Source organism: Bubalus bubalis, chromosome 12 (genome assembly GCF_019923935.1).
Source record: "Bubalus bubalis isolate 160015118507 breed Murrah chromosome 12, NDDB_SH_1, whole genome shotgun sequence".
Taxonomy (NCBI): Eukaryota; Metazoa; Chordata; class Mammalia; order Artiodactyla; family Bovidae; genus Bubalus; species Bubalus bubalis.
The window spans coordinates 68,685,929-68,705,619 of NC_059168.1; the positions used below are offsets into that span (position 1 = coordinate 68,685,929).

The following is a 19,691-nucleotide window of genomic DNA, read 5'->3' on the forward strand; positions in this document are numbered from 1 at the left end:
TTCACTATCAATTTTACTTTCACTATGTTACAAGTATGTTTCTTGTCCACAGCATATTCAAAACTCATTATTCACCATTGTTTCCTTCAGCCTTCATTTCCCCTTAAGATTTTTGTTCTAACTTCATTATCATTTGGGAGGAGTAATTCCTTGAATAGTTTCCTCAGATTACATGAGTAGTTTTTCACTTGCTGTGTCTTAAAAACAGTATTTCAGTTGGGTTTAGGATTTTTGGATTACATTCCTTTTTCTCAAAGATCTGTAAACATTTTTCCATTGTCTTGTATCTTCTCCAATGTTGCAGAAGAAATATCCAATCTATCTTCTTGACCTTGTATGCAATACATTCTTTCAAATTGCAAATTTATATGAGGCACTCTCTCTCTCTCTCCTTGGTTCAGAAATTTCTTTAGAATATGTCCAGATATATGCCTTTTTTATAATTAAATGTATTTATTTTTAATTGAAGGATAATTACTTTACAGTATTCTGTTGGTTTCTGCTGAACATCAACATGAATCAGCCATAGGTATACCTATGTCCCCTCCCGCTTGAACCTCCCTCCCACCTCCCTCCCCATCTCACTCCTCTAGGTTGTTATACAGAACCCTGGTTTAAGTTCCCTGAGTCATACAGCAAATTCCCATTGGCTATCTATTTTCCCTGGTGGCTCAGAAGGTAAATCGTCTGTCTACAATGTGGGAGACCAGGGTTCGATCCCTAGGTTGGGAAGATCCCCTGGAGAAGGAAATGGCAACCCACTCCAGTACTCTTGCCTGGAAAATCCCATGGACAGAGGAGCCTGGTAGGCTACAGTCCACAGGGTCGCAAAGAGTCCGACACAACTGAGCTACTTCACTTACTTACTTAATTACTTAATGTCTATGTTTCCATGTTACTCTTTCCATACATCCCACCTTCTCCTTCCTCCCCTACTCCGCTGTGTCCGTAAGTCTGTTCTCTATGTCTGTGTCCTTTTGAAGAATAATCTTGCCTGGAATTCAGTGAGCCCTTTCATTCTGAAGACCTGCCTCCTTTTTCTACTCAGCTGTTTCCTTCTCTTTTCTGGGCATTCTCCTTTATCCTGTTTTCTCTTCCTGAAGTCCAATTATTTGCATGCTAGGTCTTCTAACAGATGATGCTGATATTACTGGTCCAAGGATCACACTGAGAAGTTAGCCGGAGGGGGCAGGGTTTAGCATTGTCCAGACTCACCTCAAAGCTACAAATGGTGGAAAGACAGGTGGTTAGGACAAATTGAGGTCTAGGCAGGGTATGCTCTGCCCTTCTGGAAGGTGAAGAAAGTCCCACGATTCTCCAGAAATAGCTGCAGTGATGACCTCTGTACATCTGTTCTTTCTGAGTTTGGGCACAGTTCTCAGGAAAGAGCCCTGTATCTGGGCAACTTGGATGCTTTGCCCAAAACCCTTCTGGTTTCCTGCAGATACTTGGGTGCTGGTCAGATGGCCCAGCCTGCTTGTTAAAGGGTGCAGACATTATCTAGGGGCCAGCCCTCCTCATCCAGAGAAGTGAACTAGGAAACACAGATCACTGACCTCACTCTTGACCACCCCATTTTCATCAGGCCATTTGCATCCTTTCTGGGAACAATGATCTCACCTGAGGTTCCCTTTGTATAGGGAGAGCAAGTCTGGTCAGCTCTACTGGCGTGGGAAGGTGCGAGTAAGGGTGGAACCAACCAGAGGGGCTCATTCAAGCCAGGACTCACTCAGTCTTGATGGCATACTGTGTGCTGGGCACTATCCTAGGTGCTGAACAAAAAGGCTATTGAAAAAACGGTTCCTTCTTTTTTTTTTCCTTTCTTTTTCCTGTGATCCCACTCTCATAATCTCATCCGATCCCAGTCACAGTGTGAGGTAGTTCTTACTCTCACACCATTTGACAGATGAGGAAACTGAGTCACAGAGAATTAAGTATCTTATCCAATAGCTATTGCTCAGGACAAAAGTAGGCCTGGAGCACAGTTCCCCTGACTGGACACTGGCTCCTACACCTTGCCATCCAGTTAAACTCAAATGGGTCTGTCCTTCTGGTACCCTCCATCCAAGAGCCAGGGTTATCTTCCTTGGTGCTTCAGACATGTTCAATGATCTCACTCTAATAGCATCTCTGTTAGCTCCCCACTTCACCCGCCTGTGCGTCTGACTGCAGTGAGGACGCAGACCCACAGCGGTGAGAACACCAGCTCCAGTGGACTGGTTCATTAAAGACCGCAAGAACACCTTCTTTGTTTTGTTTCCCCTGACATCTCTGTCTTGGTCTCCATCTCTGCTTCGATAATGCATCCTCATGCAGGTGCAACAGACCAACACCTGGGACATTCAGCTGTGGACATGGCCATGCGGATGGCTCCCCCTCACCACGAGCAGGTGATGGATCACATCTACCCGGCCTTACTCTGAGCCCCGCTGTCAGAGGCTTGCCTGCGTCAAGACTCAGGCCTAAGACCAGAAGCCCTGTTGCTGATCCAGAGACCAGCAAACAAACTCCAAAAAGCTGGTTTTGTTATGAATTTTCATCATTTGGCAGTGTCCCCGGGTGAACCATGAAGAGTTGAATGCTGAAGATTAAACCAGTCTGTTTTGGAGAGGAACATCTGGTTGGTTTGTGCTCTTGGCGGCAGCAGCGCCAGCCCGCTTCATTGCTGCTGATCTGATGGCAGGGCCAGCTGGACGTGAGGACAGGAGGGCCAGGGCGAGGCTCAACCTGCTCAGTCCTCCCCAGCAACCTCACGTTTGGTGGCCTCCGGGCCCTGCCCACTCTGTGGCTACCATCTGGGATGCTTTCCCACCTCCTTGCCACCTGCAGGAATCCTGCCCGTCTTCCCTCGAGCCTCCAGCTCCCCGAAGGCTCTCCTTCCCCATCAGGACACTCCCAGTCACCCATTCTCCTCTGCTATCAGCATCTGCTCCCGCCATGCCCATTTTGTACAGAAGATGTACCTGGAGCATCTTGCGTGTGTTGGGAGCTCACAAAGGACATGCCAAAGTGAGGCAGGAATTAGTAGCAAAGTCCAGCTAGACCCGAGACGCCTTCCTCCCTGCCTGTGTTTTCCTTGACTAACTCGACCTGTGACTCACCTGTCAGTGGAGATGACAGGCCCGTCCCCTGTCTGCAACCTGGGCTGTGATTTTGATCTGCATAGACTTGTCGCACTGTAGTGGTCATGTGGCGATGGTGGTGATCTTTTGGCCTGGGCTGGGGGTCAGCACCTCCTTCCTGCCCCAGCTCTACTAAGGCATATATTTTGCTTTCTCTCCTCCAGTTCTGGCGGTGTGGCCAGTGGGTGGAAGTGGTCATTGACGATCGCCTACCTGTCCTGAACAACGAGTACCTCTTTGTCAAACCTCGCAACAAGCGAGAGTTTTGGCCGTGCCTGCTGGAGAAGGCCTACGCCAAGTAAGGATGGGCCTGTCCCTATGCCTGGGGCCTGGATACTGGCCCTGCCCGCCCAGCCACTAGCCCTGACAGATGCTCCCCACCAGTCAGTCCTGAGACCTTTGGCTACTGCTGCTGCTGCTAAGTCGCTTCAGTCGTGTCCGACTCTGTGCGACCCCATAGACGGCAGCCCACCAGGCTCCGCCGTCCCTGGGATTCTCCAGGCAAGAACACTGGAGTGGGTTGCCATTTCCTTCTCAAATGCAGGAAAGTGAAAAGTGAAAGTGAAGTCGCTTAGACCTTTGGCAACTCTGCTCAGTTCAAGCAATGCCCCTGGGAGCCTCAGAGCCTTTGCCACCTTGTGGGACATCCTATATAAATAATCACGTGTGCAAGGGTGTGTTAGACACAACCATTGGGAGGGACCCAGAGGCACATAGCGAGGGATGGGCAGGGCAGAGCTGGACAGAAATAGGGACTGACAGTGGTATTATTTTAGAGCTGGTGTACAGGCCCAAATAAAATACAACATCATGGTCAAAGTCTGCTGAGAGGGCAGAGAAGAGAGACAGCAGTTCTGACTTTCTGACTCACAGAGAGTCAGCTGACGCTACACAGTGGAGGTGGCGGAGAGCGAGGCCTTAAAGGATGGGTGAGATTTCAGCAGAGGGAGAGGGGATATGTGGAGAAGGCAATGGCACCCCACTCCAGTATTCTTGCCTGGAAAATCCATGGACGGAGGAGCCTGGTAGGCTACAGTCCACAGGGTCGCTGAGTCGGACACGACTGAGCGACTTCACTTTCACTTTTTACTTTCCTGCATTGGAGAAGGAAATGGCAACCAGTGTCCAGGGATGGAGGAGCCTGATGGGCTGCTGTCTATGGGGTCACACAGAGTCGGACACAATTGAAGCGACTTAGCAGCAGCAGCAGAGGGGATATGGGGGCATGGACATCCCCAACAATGGGAATGATATGATCAGCAACCCCAGCAGACAGTCTGGGGCCTGGTGTGGGTACCGTGAGATTGGATTTATGTGTGGGGGGCAGGGCAGGAGCTGCTTATTATTTTATGGTCTAAACACCCTGTGTCAAGGACTATTTTCTGGTGTTCACAAGCTGAAGTACCTATAAACTCCTCAAGTCACGTGCTTCACTTGCACAATTTGGGTTGATTTTATTCAGCAGATGTTTATTGTGCCTTTAGTCATAGTCTAGGCACTGCACTGCATGCTGGGATAGAGATGCTCAGGCTGGCCCAGGTTGGGTATGCAGGAGTCATATGTGTGTAAGAGCCACATCAAGAGCCGCACAGCTGAGGGACACATCACAGCTAGGAATCAATACTAGGAGACAGAAGGACAGGGGACCACACATTTCGGGAGAAAATGGGTAGTAGAGAGTGTTCTGGAATCAAGTTCCCCAAAGATCTTCCTAACCAATGTTTCATATGATGAATGGGGAAGCCAAGACTCTGAATAGTGATGTGATGGCAGGTGCAAGTGATTAACTTGAGTCTACTGAGGTCTTTTTTTTTTTTTTTTTTTTTTTTTAATTTTATTTTATTTTTAAACTTAACATAACTGTATTAGATTTGCCAAATATCAAAATGAATCCGCCAGAGGTATACATGTGTTCCTTGGTCGTGTGATCAGGCGACATTATTTGGCAAGACTGAAGACCCCATCCCATCCAGTCTTAGGCTCTGAAGAATGGTTACCACCCCATAGACCACCACCAGTCCCTGTCCTGCTGAAGGGCACATAGCTAGCACTCTTTTTATACATTGTTTCTTTTGAGTCAACTTGTTCAAAACTAAAGCTGTTACTCATTTCCAGTGTCAGGAAGAGCTGGACATTAACATTTGAGAATGAAGCCCAGAAAACAACCAAGGTGGTTCAAACAATCTGTATGTTTTGGGAGGTTAATTTACTTCTAAGCTTCTTATGCAAATACTGCCATTATCTTTCTTGGGTGGATTTAGCGTTCACCATACCAGGGCTTCATTTTTATTTTTTTTCCTTTATTGAAAGGGGGGAGCAAGATGGTTCACTTGGAGAATTAGAGAGCTCATGAATGAAGTGATGACTTTGACTCCATTTTGTTAACAGCTGACCTAAAGCTGTCATTCAGCTTGAAAAGAAATGGGAAACTGGACTCAGAATCCACATTGAACCCCCTGAAGAAATCTAGAGCAGGAGAAAATGTTGCCAACTCCAAAGCTATTTAAAAGCTTTTCCCTCCATCCAAAGAAGGGGATTGTAGAATGTGGAGGAAATCAAATAGAGCACATCAGAGCTAGAGGGAGCCTCTGTCAGCATCAAAGCCTACCTTCTCTGAAAGATGAGGAAACCGAGGCTGGTGGGGGATGAAATGACTTGCCCAGGGTCACACAGTGTTGGAGGCCAAGCTGGGATCAGATCTGTCCTCCCCAGGCACATGCCTATCCATCATCCCTTGACACTGCCAGTCCTAGAAGAAAAGGATTTGTCTTTTGCTTCTTTTTGCTTCAGTGTCTGGCCCACAAGAATTGCAGAAGTATGGAGAACCCACATGTCTGAGTGGAGATGGTCCTCTTTCCCTCCCAGGGTATAGACAATACCCAGTGAACAGGTGGATTCCAGACTTTGAAACACTGTTGCAGCTGGGGAGTCTGGAAATGAATTGGTCAAGTGAGTCAGATGTGGAGGGGAAAAATATATATATTTGCCTGGCTTTTTTCCCCAGAGGTCACAAAACAGGAGAATGGGGGACAAAATCTGGTAGGCTGCCTAGCATCCTTTTTGGGATCCCTGCAACTCAGAATTCCAGCCTTTCAGCATCCTTCCTGGATATGATTTGACACCTGAATTCTTCCCTCTCTCCTATCATTGTCAGGTAGAGAGACGTTTTCCTAAAATGAGGCTGAAGCTGAGGGGTGAGAACAAGGCTCTCTCAGAATTCCTGGGTCCAGGTGACAGGCTTGGTGACAGGTGTGGCAAACGCAGCGCTCTCTGTCTTTCCCTCCCCTTCTATTTCCTGTCAGCCAAGGAGGCTGAGAAGAGCTGCCATGTCCCTGAAACACAAGCAGGATCTGTGAGCTCGTGTCTGAAAAGCAGAGAGAGAGCTCTTTGTCTAAACACTCAGCCACTGCTGGGACAGGATACACAGGCATCAGGGAGACGTAGCGAGAGGAGGCTGCTGGCCGTGGACTCTTCCCCTTTCGTTTGATGTCTCTGTGATGGCTGCTGAGGGTAGATTGCTGACATCAGATACAAGAGTCATATGTGTGTAAGAGGTTGCTAGCATCAAGAGCCACACAGGTGAGGGACACATCCCAGCTAGGAATCAATACTAGGAGACAGAAGGACAGGGGACCACACATTTCTGGAGAAAATGAGTCGTGGAGAGTGTTCTGGAATCAAGTTCCCCAAAGATCTTCCTAACCAATGTTTCATATGATGAATGGGGAAGCCAAGACTCTGAATAGTGATGTGATGGCAGGGGCAAGTGATTAACTTGAGTCTACTGAGGTCTGTGGTCGTGTGATCAGGCAACATTATCTGGCAAGACTGAAGACCAGGGACCATCCAGTCTTGGGCCCTAAGAAATGGTTACAACCCTACAGACCACCACCAGTCCCTGTCCTTCTGGAGGGTGCATTGCAAGTACTGTTTTTGTACATTGTTTCTTTTGAGCCACCTTGTTCCTAACTGAAGCTGTTGCTCATTTCCAGTGTCAGGAAGAGCTGGACATTAGCATTTGAGAATGAAGCCCAGATAACAAGACGAGACCTGTAGACACTGAGGTTGTGGCCCTGGAGTGACGGGACAGAGCCAGCAGGGCCTTCCTGGTGTGGCTCTGGTGCAGTTCTATTTGAAGCCAGAACGGGGTGTGGCAGCAAGGGAGGTGGGTCATGCTGGTGGGCTCTGGAATAGATTCTAAAACCCTGGTCTTGGGCTTCCCCGGTAGCTCAGACGGTAAACCATCTGCCTGCAATTCAGGAGACCTGGGTTTGATCCCTGGGTCGGGAAGATCCCCTGGAGAAGGAAAGGGCAACCCACTCCAGTACTCTTGCCTGGAAAATTCCATGGATGGAGGAGACTGGTAGGTTACAGTCCATGGGATCGCTAAGAGTCAGACACAACTGAGAAATTTCACTGGTTCACTGGTCTTGGTGACCTTCTGGCACCCTCAGCACCCTCTTAATCTATGACCCAGAGCCTGAAAACATGTGGAAAATCAAGTGAGTCAGATATACTGAGGCCCACCTGGGCATAATCGTGACCAAAGGGAAGCTTTGCAGTTGACTCAGCAAACATTACAGAGATAAGAGTCTAATACCAAACATAACCCTGGTCAGAGAGAGGAAGATAAGATTTAGAACCAGTTTAATAACAAGTCGAGATCCGTCTGTCATCTGTTTCCTGTAGAATGGCCCTTGGGTTCTATGGGTTCTTTGCTTTCATTAATACAAAGCTTTCTCAGCATCCATGGTGTTTGTACCTGGGACAGTGTCCTGCTGAGAGTGGCTACTTGATCTGTGTTTGCTGGAGTGGGTTTATGTGAATTTTGGGGGTCTCAGAGGAAGAGAACAGCAGAATTGGAAGTATGCTGAGAGAGGGGTGTCTGAGGGGCCCCGGAGCAGATCCGGGTGAAGGGCTGAGGACTGGGAGGGGTCTTATCCGAGGCCATGGGCCCCAGTAGAGGTGGCAGCAGAATGGACCCACGCCTGACCTTCATCACCAGAAAGGAAGCCAAGGCCAGGGCTTTCCCTGGGAGGGGCTTGGCCCCTGCTTGCCTGTCAGGGACAGGATAGCTGAGATCCCTGGCCAGGGCCCAAGTGATCAGGCAGTGGTGGGGAGCATGCCCACCAGACAGCTTTGACTTTGGGAGGCAGGGTTTCCCACCCAGCCTGGCTCACCTCCATGTTGTTGTGGGTTTGCCCTGCCTGTATTTTAGGACCCCACAGTAACCTTTCCAGGTCACCCCATTGATAGGAATTTGAGTTCTCAAATCAAATATGACCTCATCCATCCGGCCCCTGCTGTAGGCTTTCCCCATGATCTATCAACCTTGCCTCTCCCAGGAGCACCAGTCAGTCCATCATTGGCCCCACTCCACCACGCTCTTCCAGCTCCAGAGCCTCCCTGATTTGTTCTTCCTCCCCAGAGTGTCTGTCCCACTGTCCTTGTTGTTCAGTCGCTCAGTCATGTCTGATTCTTTGTGACCTCATGGACTGCAGCACGCCAGGCTTCCCTTTCCATCACCAACTCCTAGAGCGTGCTCAAACTCATGTCCATTGAGTCAGTGATGTCATCCAACCATCTCATCCTCTGCCGCCCTCTTCTCTTACTCTCAATCCTTCCCAGCATCAGGGTCTTTCTCAATGAGTCAGCTCTTTGCTTCAGGTGGTCAGAGTTTTGGAGCTTCGATATCAGTCCTTCCAATGAATAGTCAAGGTTGATTTCTTCTAGGATTGACTGGTTTGATCTCCTTGCAACCCAAGGGACTCTCAAGAATCTTCAATACCACAATTTGAAGGCATCAGTTCTTCAGTGCTCAGCCTTCTTTGTGGTCCAACTGTCACATCCGGACATGACTACTGGAAAAACCATAGCCTTACTTGGATAAAACTTAGTTCAGAGTTGTGCTCCTTCTCAGAAACTTTCCCAGAACCCCCAGTCACTTCCTCTCTGTTCCAAGTTCATCCACGCACTCTCATAATTAACAGACACCTGAGGAAGGCCATGACATGTCCTTTGAAGGGGAGAGCATCTCTGTGGCAAGTGCTGCTATTCATGGGGGACAGTAGAAGCAGGGGAGCAGGGACTTGCTGTCCCGATTGTGCCCATGTGAAGCACACCTCCGTGAGCCAGACCCTCTCCACATGCTGTGTGTGCTTTACTGGCAGCACCGCTGCAACAGCCCATTCCCTGGATGAGCAGAGGGGGCCTTGAGAAGCTCAGCCTCCTGCCCGAGCCTGAGACATCATGACAGGGGAGGCCAGGAGTTGGCCCAAGCAGATTGGCTCTTGAGTTGAGACTGTCTGCCTCACCATAGGTGATTGGGGCTGCCATAGTTGGGAGAAAATTGGGAGGAAGGCAAGATAGGGGCAATAAGGCTGGGCTTTTCTTGGGGTGTGGGTCCCAAAGCAGAAACCCCATGGGAGGGTGGGAGAGGCACTTTGGAGCACGGGTCTGAAAGTTTAGGTGGTTTGCTTTGGGGATGTGTATGGAAGCCTCATCCTCACCTGTGTTACCTTCAGTGACATCACCTCCCTGATGATTCTTGGGATTGGGGGAGGGTTAGTTCTGAGGATGGAAAGGGGAATGCTGCATCAAGCTTCACACAAGAGTAAGGACTAAGGCTGCTTATGGTCACAGAGGACATCAGAGTTGTTGACTGTGGTCTCTTGGAGGCCAGAGGTCTCACCTGTCTTTGAATACAAAGTACCCTGCACACAGCCAGTACTTACCACTGTTGTTAAACAGGAAACAGTGGATCCTCATTGTATTAACAGCCAGTCTTTAGTAAAGGCTTTCCACATGCTAGGCACTATGTGAAGCCCAGCCCTAGGAGGTTAAGTAACTTATCTAAGGTCAAGTAGTTAAATATCTGGGGAATTGGGGTTTGCCCTTGGCCTGTGGCCCCAGCACCTGCATTCCTAACCTCTATATAATGCTGCCACCTGTGAGACCGGGAGAAGGACGCGATAAGAGTGGCGCATTGCTAGAATCTTTATCCAGGAGAACAGAAGTTGGGCGGATGGCCACAGCCAAGGGGTGGTTAGGTAAATCCTTCCCCTGGGAAGTACACAGAGGTCCAGTGTGCTATCTCCCTTCCTGGAGGCACCAGAGGCACCACTGGGGTTGATCTGCCTTCCTCTTTCTCAGGTTTCATGGGTCCTACGCCAACCTGCACTACGGCTACCTCCCCGATGCCCTGGTGGACCTCACGGGAGGGGTGGTCACCAACATCAGCCTGCACTCATCCTCGTCTGACCTGATGACGATGGTGAAGACAGCCGCGGAGGCAGGCTCTCTGATGACCTGCAGCACCCTGGCCGGGGTGAGTGGATCAGGGATCTTGTTACACTGGTTCGAGTCTTTCCTCACCCCAGAGTGTTCAGCCACTGGCCCATTCAGTTAGTAAGGGGAATGGCCAAGTGACCACTACGGAGCACTGATGCTGTGCTTTATTGACACTGCCTCATTTAATCCTCGCAATGGCCCTCCATCTGAAACAGGGATCACAGAATTCACTTACAGAAGAAGAAATGGGCTCAGAGAGGCTAGGTGAAATGCCCACCATCACACAGCCAGTAAGTGGCTGAGCAGGGCTTCAAGTGCTGTTGTCTAATACTGAAGCCTTTGCCCATTGCTTCCTGTGACCAGAAGCAGTGGGGTTCTGAGTGATCAGGGGAGGCCCTTTGATTCTCACTGGCTCTAAAAGCAGCACCCCAAAGGCAGCATGCCCCATTCTGAAAAGCTCGGCTGACCCTCCAAATTATCTGATTCTCTTCCAAGGCAGCCAATGCCCTATCCGTGCGGATCCTTCCTTCACTCTTTAGCCAAATGGGTCACACACCACTGGTCTGAAACACCACCTGAAACCAAAATGCACTTTAAATCCCAATTCCTCACGGCCTGGAGGAGGCAGGTCTCCCCGACTCCCACAAAATGCCCAGAAGATATGTGTTGGGGTATGTCTCGTTGATAACAAGCCATTAGAGAAAAGCAAGCAGCCCAGGTCCTCAGGACCCAGTGGGTTTCTGTCTGTCATAGGGTGGTCTCCTGAGGTATGAAGTGCTGGGGCCTCAGACACCCTACAGCCTTCAAACTCCTCCTCTCTAGGAAAGAGATCCAGGAACACATGGCATTCCAGCGTGAGTCAGTGGGAGGCTTTGTCATCTAGCCCCAGCTCAGCTGCTGAGTGAATTGTGCTTTTCTGGGTTTTTTCTGAAGAACGTATGAGTGTTTACTGCTTGGTCTGCTTCCCTCCTTTGAAGCCCACAAGCGAGTCCATGACAATGGCAAATGGGCTGGTGAGCCGGCATGCCTACACAGTGACTGGTGCTGAGCAGGTAAGGCTCCCTGTGGACACGGTGCCCCAGAGTTCTTGCTCCCCTAAGCAGGAATCAGAATCACATGCCGAGTTGAGCCCAGCAAAGCTGAAATGGGTACTGATCACTCTTGCCTCCGCTTTGTCCAGGCCCATCACGGACAGCCTCATTCCCTGTATTCGTCCAAACGTTCTGGCATCTGGTATCCCCATCCCTCAGGGACACCGCCTCCCCTCGCCCCAACCAGAGATCTTACTCTCTTTAAATGACCTCAGAGAGGCTGAGTATCTAGCCAGGTTGGGGGATTGGCCCCAAAAGAAAGCAGAATAGCTACCCAATTGACTTTGGAGGAGAGTTTGCCCTGAAAGGGTTTTATTTGCTACATACCAACATAACTATGACAAAGACTCTCCAAAATGTAGGGTCTCAAACAAGATCAAGTTCACGCCTCAGGTGAGCAGGTGATTCCAGAGCTGGTAGGTGGCTCTGCCATCTGTAACATGGAGCTTCTACCTGTGAGTCCAGGGAAGCTGCCTCCTGCCTCCTCGTCTCCCAGCCTGGGGAGGAGAAAGAGGCTAGGGACACTTACACACCCATCTGGAAGGCATGTATCAGTACAGGCACACACCGTGGCCTCTCGGATCCCATGAGTCTGGACCTAATCGGGCCCCCCAAGGCCCAAGGCTATCTGGAAAACATACCTGGTAGGGCCGCCATATGCTCAGCTAGAACTTTATTCCCACAAAAGAGGGGAGGGTGGCTCTTGGGGGCACAGTCTTTCCCCCAAGGCAACAACTGACTTGGGCTGGACAAAAATGCATGTCACCAGTGTGTGTGGTAGCATTTATTCTGGAAAACATGACTTAAGTCCAGCCTCCTCCATTCATAAATGAGAAGCCAAGGCCTGAACGGGGAAGGTCAGGGTCGCATAGCTGCTTGCAGTGGCTGGGCTCAGACACCACGTCTCCTCAGTTCCCATCTATGCTTACCATGCAGACATGCTATCCTTCCTGGCCTCGTGATGATTTCCCACAAATGCCCCCCCACCCCGATCCCTCTATTTCTCACAGCTCTTGAGGTCTGATAATGTTTTCTAGGCCCTTAGAGACAGAGTTACAAACCCCAGGGTCCATTTTTCACATGTATTTAGGGAGCAAGGAATTCAAAGCCTCAGCTTCTATTTCTGGCTTGTTTCTCGTATCTCCTTTCCCTGTGCCAATCTGTCCTTCTTGTCCATTGACCAAAGGCCAGTTGCTCTACTGTTTTGTGTTTGGGTGAATGTTCCGATCTGCAAAACAGAGGCAATATCTTCTGTCTCCTGCCCGCCTGCCTGCCTCCCTAAGGAAATCAGTACCAGAATGCTTCCTCTGCACAGCACCTGGAGGAGAGTAGGCACCTAATAGATGCTCTTGGATCAGTGGATGTGGGCACTTGCCTGAGTGAATCAATGCATTTGTCCTTGGCCTGTGAAAATGACATCACAGATCCTCCATCATAGAATGTATGTGAGGAGCTCAAATATTTCTCAGAAGCAAGAAAGAGGCCCTGACAAACCCAGGCCACGGAAGATCCCAGTCTCAACGGCTCCAATGCACTTCATCTGGAACTGGCCACGCCCTTCTCTGAATTCTCAGTGGAGACAGACAGTACTGTTATCACATCTGACCACGGATGGATGCTCTGCTTCCCCAAAGCTCCCCATCCCAGATGTGGACAATTCTGGGCTAGGGAGAGCAAATTGGCTTTCTCATGTGCCAGCCTTGATCCCGGCACTGCTGCCTAGATAACTGTGTCGACAAGACTTTGGCTCTGCTTCCAGACTTGGAAAAGAGAGCTGTGATCAATGAGTGACATCTGTGCTGGGCCTGGAAGGAAAGAGCCGTGGTACCTGTGTGATGTGCCGGCCATTCCTGACAAGGCCCTTTTCATACATTGAGATGGCTTCTGTTTCTTCTCTGAACACAGGGGAGAAGGCACTTTGTGTATCGAGAGGTCCAGATGGCTGTGGAATGTGAGTCCTGCCAAGGCTGGGCCTAGGGATGGCAGTGACAGAGTGGCCAAGTAAACTTCTAGGGCAAGGTCAGGGAGGCAAACTGGGGAATCCAAGTGTGGGTTTAGCTGGGGTTTGGGCTCCTGAAATGTGAAGTCAAGTGGGCCTTAGGAAGCATCACTTGAACGAAGCTAGTGGAGGTAATGGAATTCCAGTTGAGCTATTCCAAATCCTGAAAGATGATGCTGTGAAAGTGCTGCACTCAATATGCCAGCAAATTTGGAAAACTCAGCAGTGGCCACAGGACTGGAAAAAGCCAGTTTTCATTTCAATCCCAAAGAAAGGCAATGCCATAGAATGCTCAAACTACCGCACAATTGCACTCATCTCACATGCTAGTAAAGTGATGCTTAAAATTCTCCAAGCCAGGCTTCAGCAATACGTGAACCATGAACTTCCAGATGTTCAAGCTGGTTTTAGAAATGGCAGAGGAACCAGAGATCAAATTGCCAACATCCTCTGGATCATGGAAAAAGCAAGAGAGTTCCAGAAAAACATCTATTTCTGCTTTATTGACTACGCCAAAGCCTTTGACTGTGTGGATCACAATAAACTGTGGAAGATTCTGAAAGAGATGGGAATACCAGACCACCTGACCTGCCTCTATATGCAGGTCAGGAAGCAACAGTTAGAACTGGACATGGAACAACAGACTGGTTCCAAATAGGAAAAGGAGTCTGTCAAGGCTGTATATTGTCACCCTGCTTATTTAACTTATATGCAGAGTACATCATGAGAAACGCTGGACTGGAAGAAGCACCAGCTGGAATCAAGATTGCCGGGAGAAATATCAATAACCTCAGATATGCAGATGACACCACCCTTATGGCAGAAAGTGAAGAAGAACTAAAAAGCCTCTTGATGAAGGTGAAAGAGGAGAGTGAAAAAGTTGGCTTAAAGCTCAACATTCAGAAAACGAAGATCATGGCATCTGGTCCCATCACTTCATGGGAAATAAATGGGGAAACAGTGGAAACAGTGTCAGACTTTATTCTTTTGGGCTCCAAAATCACTGCAGATGGTGACTGCAGCCATGAAATTAAAAGACGCTTACTCCTTGGAAGGAAAGTTATGACCAACCTAGATAGCATATTGAAAAGCAGAGACATTACTTTGCTAAAAAAGGTCCGTCTAGTCAAGGCTATGGTTTTTCCAGTGGTCATGTATGGATGTGAGAGTTGGACTGTGAAGAAAGCTGAGCGCCGAAGAATTGATGCTTTTGAACTGTGGTGTTGGAGAAGACTCTTGAGAGTCCCTTGGACTGCAAGGAGATCCAACCAGCCCATCCTAAAGGAGATCAGTCCTGGGTGTTCTTTGGAAGGAATGATGCTAAAGCTGAAACTCCAGTACTTTGGCCACCTCATGTGAAGAGTTGACTCATTGGAAAAGACTCTGATGCTGGGAGGGATTGGGGGCAGGAGGAGAAGGGGACGACAGAGGATGAGATAACTGGATGGCATCACTGACTCGATGGATGTGAGTCTGAGTGAACTCTGGGAGTTGGTGATGGACAGGGAGGCCTGGCGTGCTGCGATTCATGGGGTCGTAAAGAGTCGGACACGACTGATCGACTGAACTGAACTGAACTGAACTGGGTTCCTGGTGATGCTGCTCATGGCCCTGATGTTTTCCCCCCACAGCACATGCTTTGAGTTGTTCTTACAATGCATTAAGCAGTCTGAACAGGACATTCTCCTGTGACAGTAGGTGATGAAAACCGTGTGTCCTGCACGGTCCATTCCCGCCATTCCTGCCATTCTGTGGCTACTGACACTTCCCAACGTGCGCTCTCAGCAGTGCCAACCTGGTGAGATGCTCTGTGAAAGCAGTATTTGATGTTAGTATTTAAAGGCTCTGAGAAGGCCTGTATTAACAATGTAAGTGCAGCTTGGTTTTAATCTACTGTTAGCCATGAAACAGTTTTCTCTAGGAGTCACTATTAACCACCTATGGAACTCACATTCAAGAGGATACTTTCAAGGAATTATTATCCTGGGAAAGATGACCTGGATCACCTCTTCCCTGTGGCCCACTTTCTGAGAGATCTGACCAGGGTCAGGGTACAGTCAGTAGCCAGGAGAGTGATTCAAGAAAGCTCACTCATTGTCAGATGCAGCTGTGACCTTGGCCTTGAAGGTGACTCCTGAGCCCCTTGGCCAAGGCCCATGTGATAACAGAGCCCTGTCAGAAAGAAGTAACACAGTCAGACAAGGACCCAAGAACTTGATTAAAGATTCTTCCTTCAGAAAGAGGGGCTTATAACTCTGACCACAAGTGCCAAGATTAAACCAGCCCATAAATGCAGCATGCTTTTTAATCTGCTCATCCTCCCTCTGGGCGGGACACAGACAGGAAGATAAATGAAATTGGCATTTTTTACTACACACCTAACTGGGTTGGTGACTCCCCGGGGCAAGGGGATGTGTGTTTCTCTGCACGCATCATTTAGCGCTGCCTCAGCCCCTTCCAGTCCCTGGCTGCTCTTCTCCCGTGCCTGCCTGAGCCCCTGACTGTCCCTTAGGCACTGAAGGTGGCTTATTAAGCTTTTTGGACCACCAGAAGATTGTTTCTCACATCCCTGTTCCATGGGCTCCATCATATGCTGGTGGTTAGTAATACACCATGTACAAAGCCTGGGGTCCCAGGGGATGGGGCATAGAAGGGGAATCCCCATCTCATGTGGCATTAAAAGTCAGAGTACCTTCCACTGCAGTGTCAGCCAGACAGGAGTAGACAGAAAAGAACTGTACGCAAGCTAGGTTCATGTGCCCTTCTCTGACCCCATTGCTCTCTCCTGTATGTGTGTTAGTTGCTCAGTCATGTCCGACTCTTCACAGCCCTGTAGACTGTAGCCCACCAGGCTCCTCTGTCCATGGAATTCTCCAGGCAAAAATTCTGGAATGGGTTGCCATACTCTTCTCCAGGGGGTCTTCCCCACTCAGGGATTGAACTCCGGCCTCCTGCCTTGCAGGCAGATTCTTTACCATCTGAGCCACAAGGGAAGCCCCTTGCTCCTTCATGGCACCACCCTTTTGGTAATCACATGCTCGCCCAGGGTTTCCATGCAAGGTCAAAGTCTCAGCCGCATCCAAGAATGAGCTGGGCCATGGAGCAGCTGTATCCTTTATCCACTCCCAATTCCAAAATTAAGAGCCTGGGCTTTGGAGACTGACTGTGGTGAGGATCAGAATTCCTCCTCTGCCACTCACTCTGTGGCCTTGGGAAAGTTGCTTAGCTTCTCCGATGCTCATTCTCCACCTCTGCAAGACAGGGGTTACATGAACATCTACCTGGGAGGATTGAAGGCTATAGCGCGCATCACACGCTCGGTCAGGCCTGGCTCTGGGCCTGCCTCCACACACGTTTCTTTTCCACGTGGGAATATTCCACTCAGAACTTTCTCCTCTGACCTGGAATCGGTGAACAAATCCTCCCCTTCTTCACCCCTCTGTCTCTTTCGACAACATTAACACTGATCAATATCACAGCTGCAATTCAATCAAGCTTTAATTCCTCTCCACAGGCAGAGGCCTACTGGATCCAGGAAGTTAAGTTCAAAGGGTTGTGATTGTTTTAACTTGCAACAAACAGTCCTGCCCTCTGGCCTCAGTGGTTTGCTGGCCTCCTATCTGGGAGGGATAATGATGTGACCCCTTCCACCTTCACCCCCTACCCCCCAGGAAGGAAGGAAATTTCAGAGCACTCAGGAGATGCCCTTACAGAGACAAGCTGCTGGAGCCAGGTGCAGCCCCCGCCACCTCCCCCCCTCCTCCGCAATTGCAGGCTGGGGGAGGGCTCAATTCCCAGGCAGTCCTCTTCCTGCTCAGATCAGCCTCCTCTATTGGCCTTGCTCAGGACAGTGCTGTGGAGACCCCAGCACAGCTCCCAAGGGGCTGCCAGCCAGGAAGCAGCTATTTCTGTGGAATAGAGATGCTGGCTGCAACAAGATGTGGAGGAGGCTGGGGACCCATACAGATCTCCCCTCTGCAGCTGTGGCAGCACCATCCTCAGTGTTTATCTGCCATGCAGTCTTAGCTGGCGCACGCTTTAGGATGCAGTCTTACGGAATGAGGAAGCCGCACCTGCCTTCAGGGTGCTGCGCAGAAAAAAAAAGGACCATTTTCTTCTCGATCTCATTCCAACTCCACACGGGCAGAAGCATTGATTTTTTTTTTCCTTTCCATTTTTTCTTCTGGCTGAAGCCAAATGAGGTCAGAAGTTAAATTAGTCCTTGGAGGTGAAAAGCAGCTGCATTCATATCCCTTCTGCCAACTTTTGCTGGAAAACACTGACAGTTTTCCTTTTCTGTTCTTTGCAGATTGAGTACAGGAGGAGCTGGGAGTATCTTATCCGCCTGTGGAACCCCTGGGGCAAGATCGAATGGAGAGGGCGCTGGAGCGACCGGTATGGCTTCTGGAAACCTCTCTCTCTCTCCTTCATGGGCACCTGGTGTTCAGAGAGCACCCTGGCCCACGAGGGCAGCAGGTGGACCTCCCTTCGAGCCTATCCAGCTCACACCTGTGTGGGACTGTCCATCCATCACACACTCCCATGATGCCATTCACCAGGCATCATTTAGACACCTACTGTGTACTCTGTACTAAGTACACTGCAGGATGGGAGCTGTGGGACAAGAGATAGTGTCTGTCCTCCAGTGGGTACACCAGAGTAGTGAACTCATATACTACTTAGAATAAGTAAAAAATTAAAAGGGGTGGGGCAGGGCAGACGCTGGGTTCTACTTGGCAGACAGAGATGGAGAGCAGGAGCCTCAGCCCATAAAAGGATCCCATGGGATTCAGGTCCTGCTGATGCTATGTCATCAGGATGGAAAAGCCTTCTTCTAGAGGGGGAGATGGCAAACTGAGGCAAAGATCTGGCTGATTTTTTGACTCAGTCCACCTGTGTTTGTCTCTCCTGCCCTATCGGTCCAGACTCACCTTGCTGGTGGTGGGAGTGACGAGGGGAAGTGGGTCTTAGTTGTGGCCGTGTTCCAGGCAGCTGCTCGCTGGCCCAGCTGACCTGTGGGGCCCCCACTGTGTGGTCTGTGGTTTCTGGGGAGCTGGGCTGGCCTTTCCCAGCTGCCAGGAGGACTAACTCCTGGTCCCCACCCCTTTGCTGACTAAGAATGACACAGCAGTCCTGAGCGGGGATGGAGGGCCAGCCACAGCAGACTGGCTCCTCTTGGCTCCTCTCCTCAAGTGAGGCCCATCCCATCCACAGGCTGCTGAGGACCTGTGTTAGGTCCATGGAAAGAGTCCAGAGGCCAAGGCAGCCTAGCACAAGGAAGAGATGATCCAAAAAGAAATGCAAAGCATTCAGGAGCACAAGAGAACAGGCCCAACAAGCAGTGAGCATCAACACTACCTCCAGAAGCATGTCCTGGAGGTAAAGGCCAGTGTTGCCCCTGTCCCCGTCCTGACCCCTGTGGCCCAGGCTTTGTGGTGTTTGATTACTGTGTGGGTCCCGGGATCCTGTGTGAGCCCCAAGAGCTGAGGTGTCTACACAAGTGGGGCTGGAGGGTAGTAACGTGAGAGAGATTGAGAGAGGAAATAGGTTACCTCACTTAGAGTAAACCTGTTGTAATCTCAGATACTCTCTGAAAAAAGGGCAGCTAATCCCCTCTCCCCCGACAGAAGGGGAATGAACTTGCAAAACCACGAACCACTGGACAGCAATTTTGCTCCCTGCCGCCCTCCCTCCTTTTACTGTACCTCTGTTCTTTTCTTCCCCAGGGGTATCCATAGCGCTACCAAGCCCCTCCCCCGACCTTCCCCATCATCACTCCAAGCTGCCCACTGTGGCGGGGGCTGTCAGATTAGCCAGAATCCCTGATTGAGGCTGGCCACGACAGCAGGAGTAGAGGAAGGGAAGGTGTCTGCAGTACATCCTCCTTGAGTGAAAGAGGCAAGAAATTCACAGGAGCTGATGTTCTGGCCACAGTCCCTGTTCAGTTCAGTTCAGTTCAGTCGCTCAGTCGCGTCCGACTCTTCGGGACCCCATGAATCGCAGCACGCCAGGCCTCCCTGTCCATCACCAACTCCCGGAGTTCACTCAGACTCACGTCCATTGAGTCAGTGATGCCATCTAGCCATCTTATCCTCTGTCGTCCCCTTCTCCTCCTGCCCCCAATCCCTCCCAGCATCAGAATCTTCCCTGTGCTAGAGATCAAATGGCCAGTGAAGGCAACTAGGGACC

At 50.0% G+C, this 19,691-nt stretch overlaps 1 protein-coding gene across 12 annotated transcripts in view; it reads left to right on the forward strand.

Annotated features, from left to right (window-relative positions):
- Window positions 1–19,691, forward strand: part of CAPN13 (calpain 13) — an 89,184-nt gene that overhangs the window by 36,085 nt on the left and 33,408 nt on the right. For all 12 annotated transcript variants that reach the window (XM_044926106.2, XM_044926111.2, XM_044926107.2 and 9 more), the window contains exons 5-8: window positions 3,287–3,420; window positions 10,275–10,449; window positions 11,390–11,464; window positions 17,812–17,897. In XM_044926106.2, the coding sequence (XP_044782041.2) occupies window positions 3,287–3,420; window positions 10,275–10,449; window positions 11,390–11,464; window positions 17,812–17,897 (470 nt within the window). The remainder of the gene's footprint in view (window positions 1–3,286; window positions 3,421–10,274; window positions 10,450–11,389; window positions 11,465–17,811; window positions 17,898–19,691) is intronic.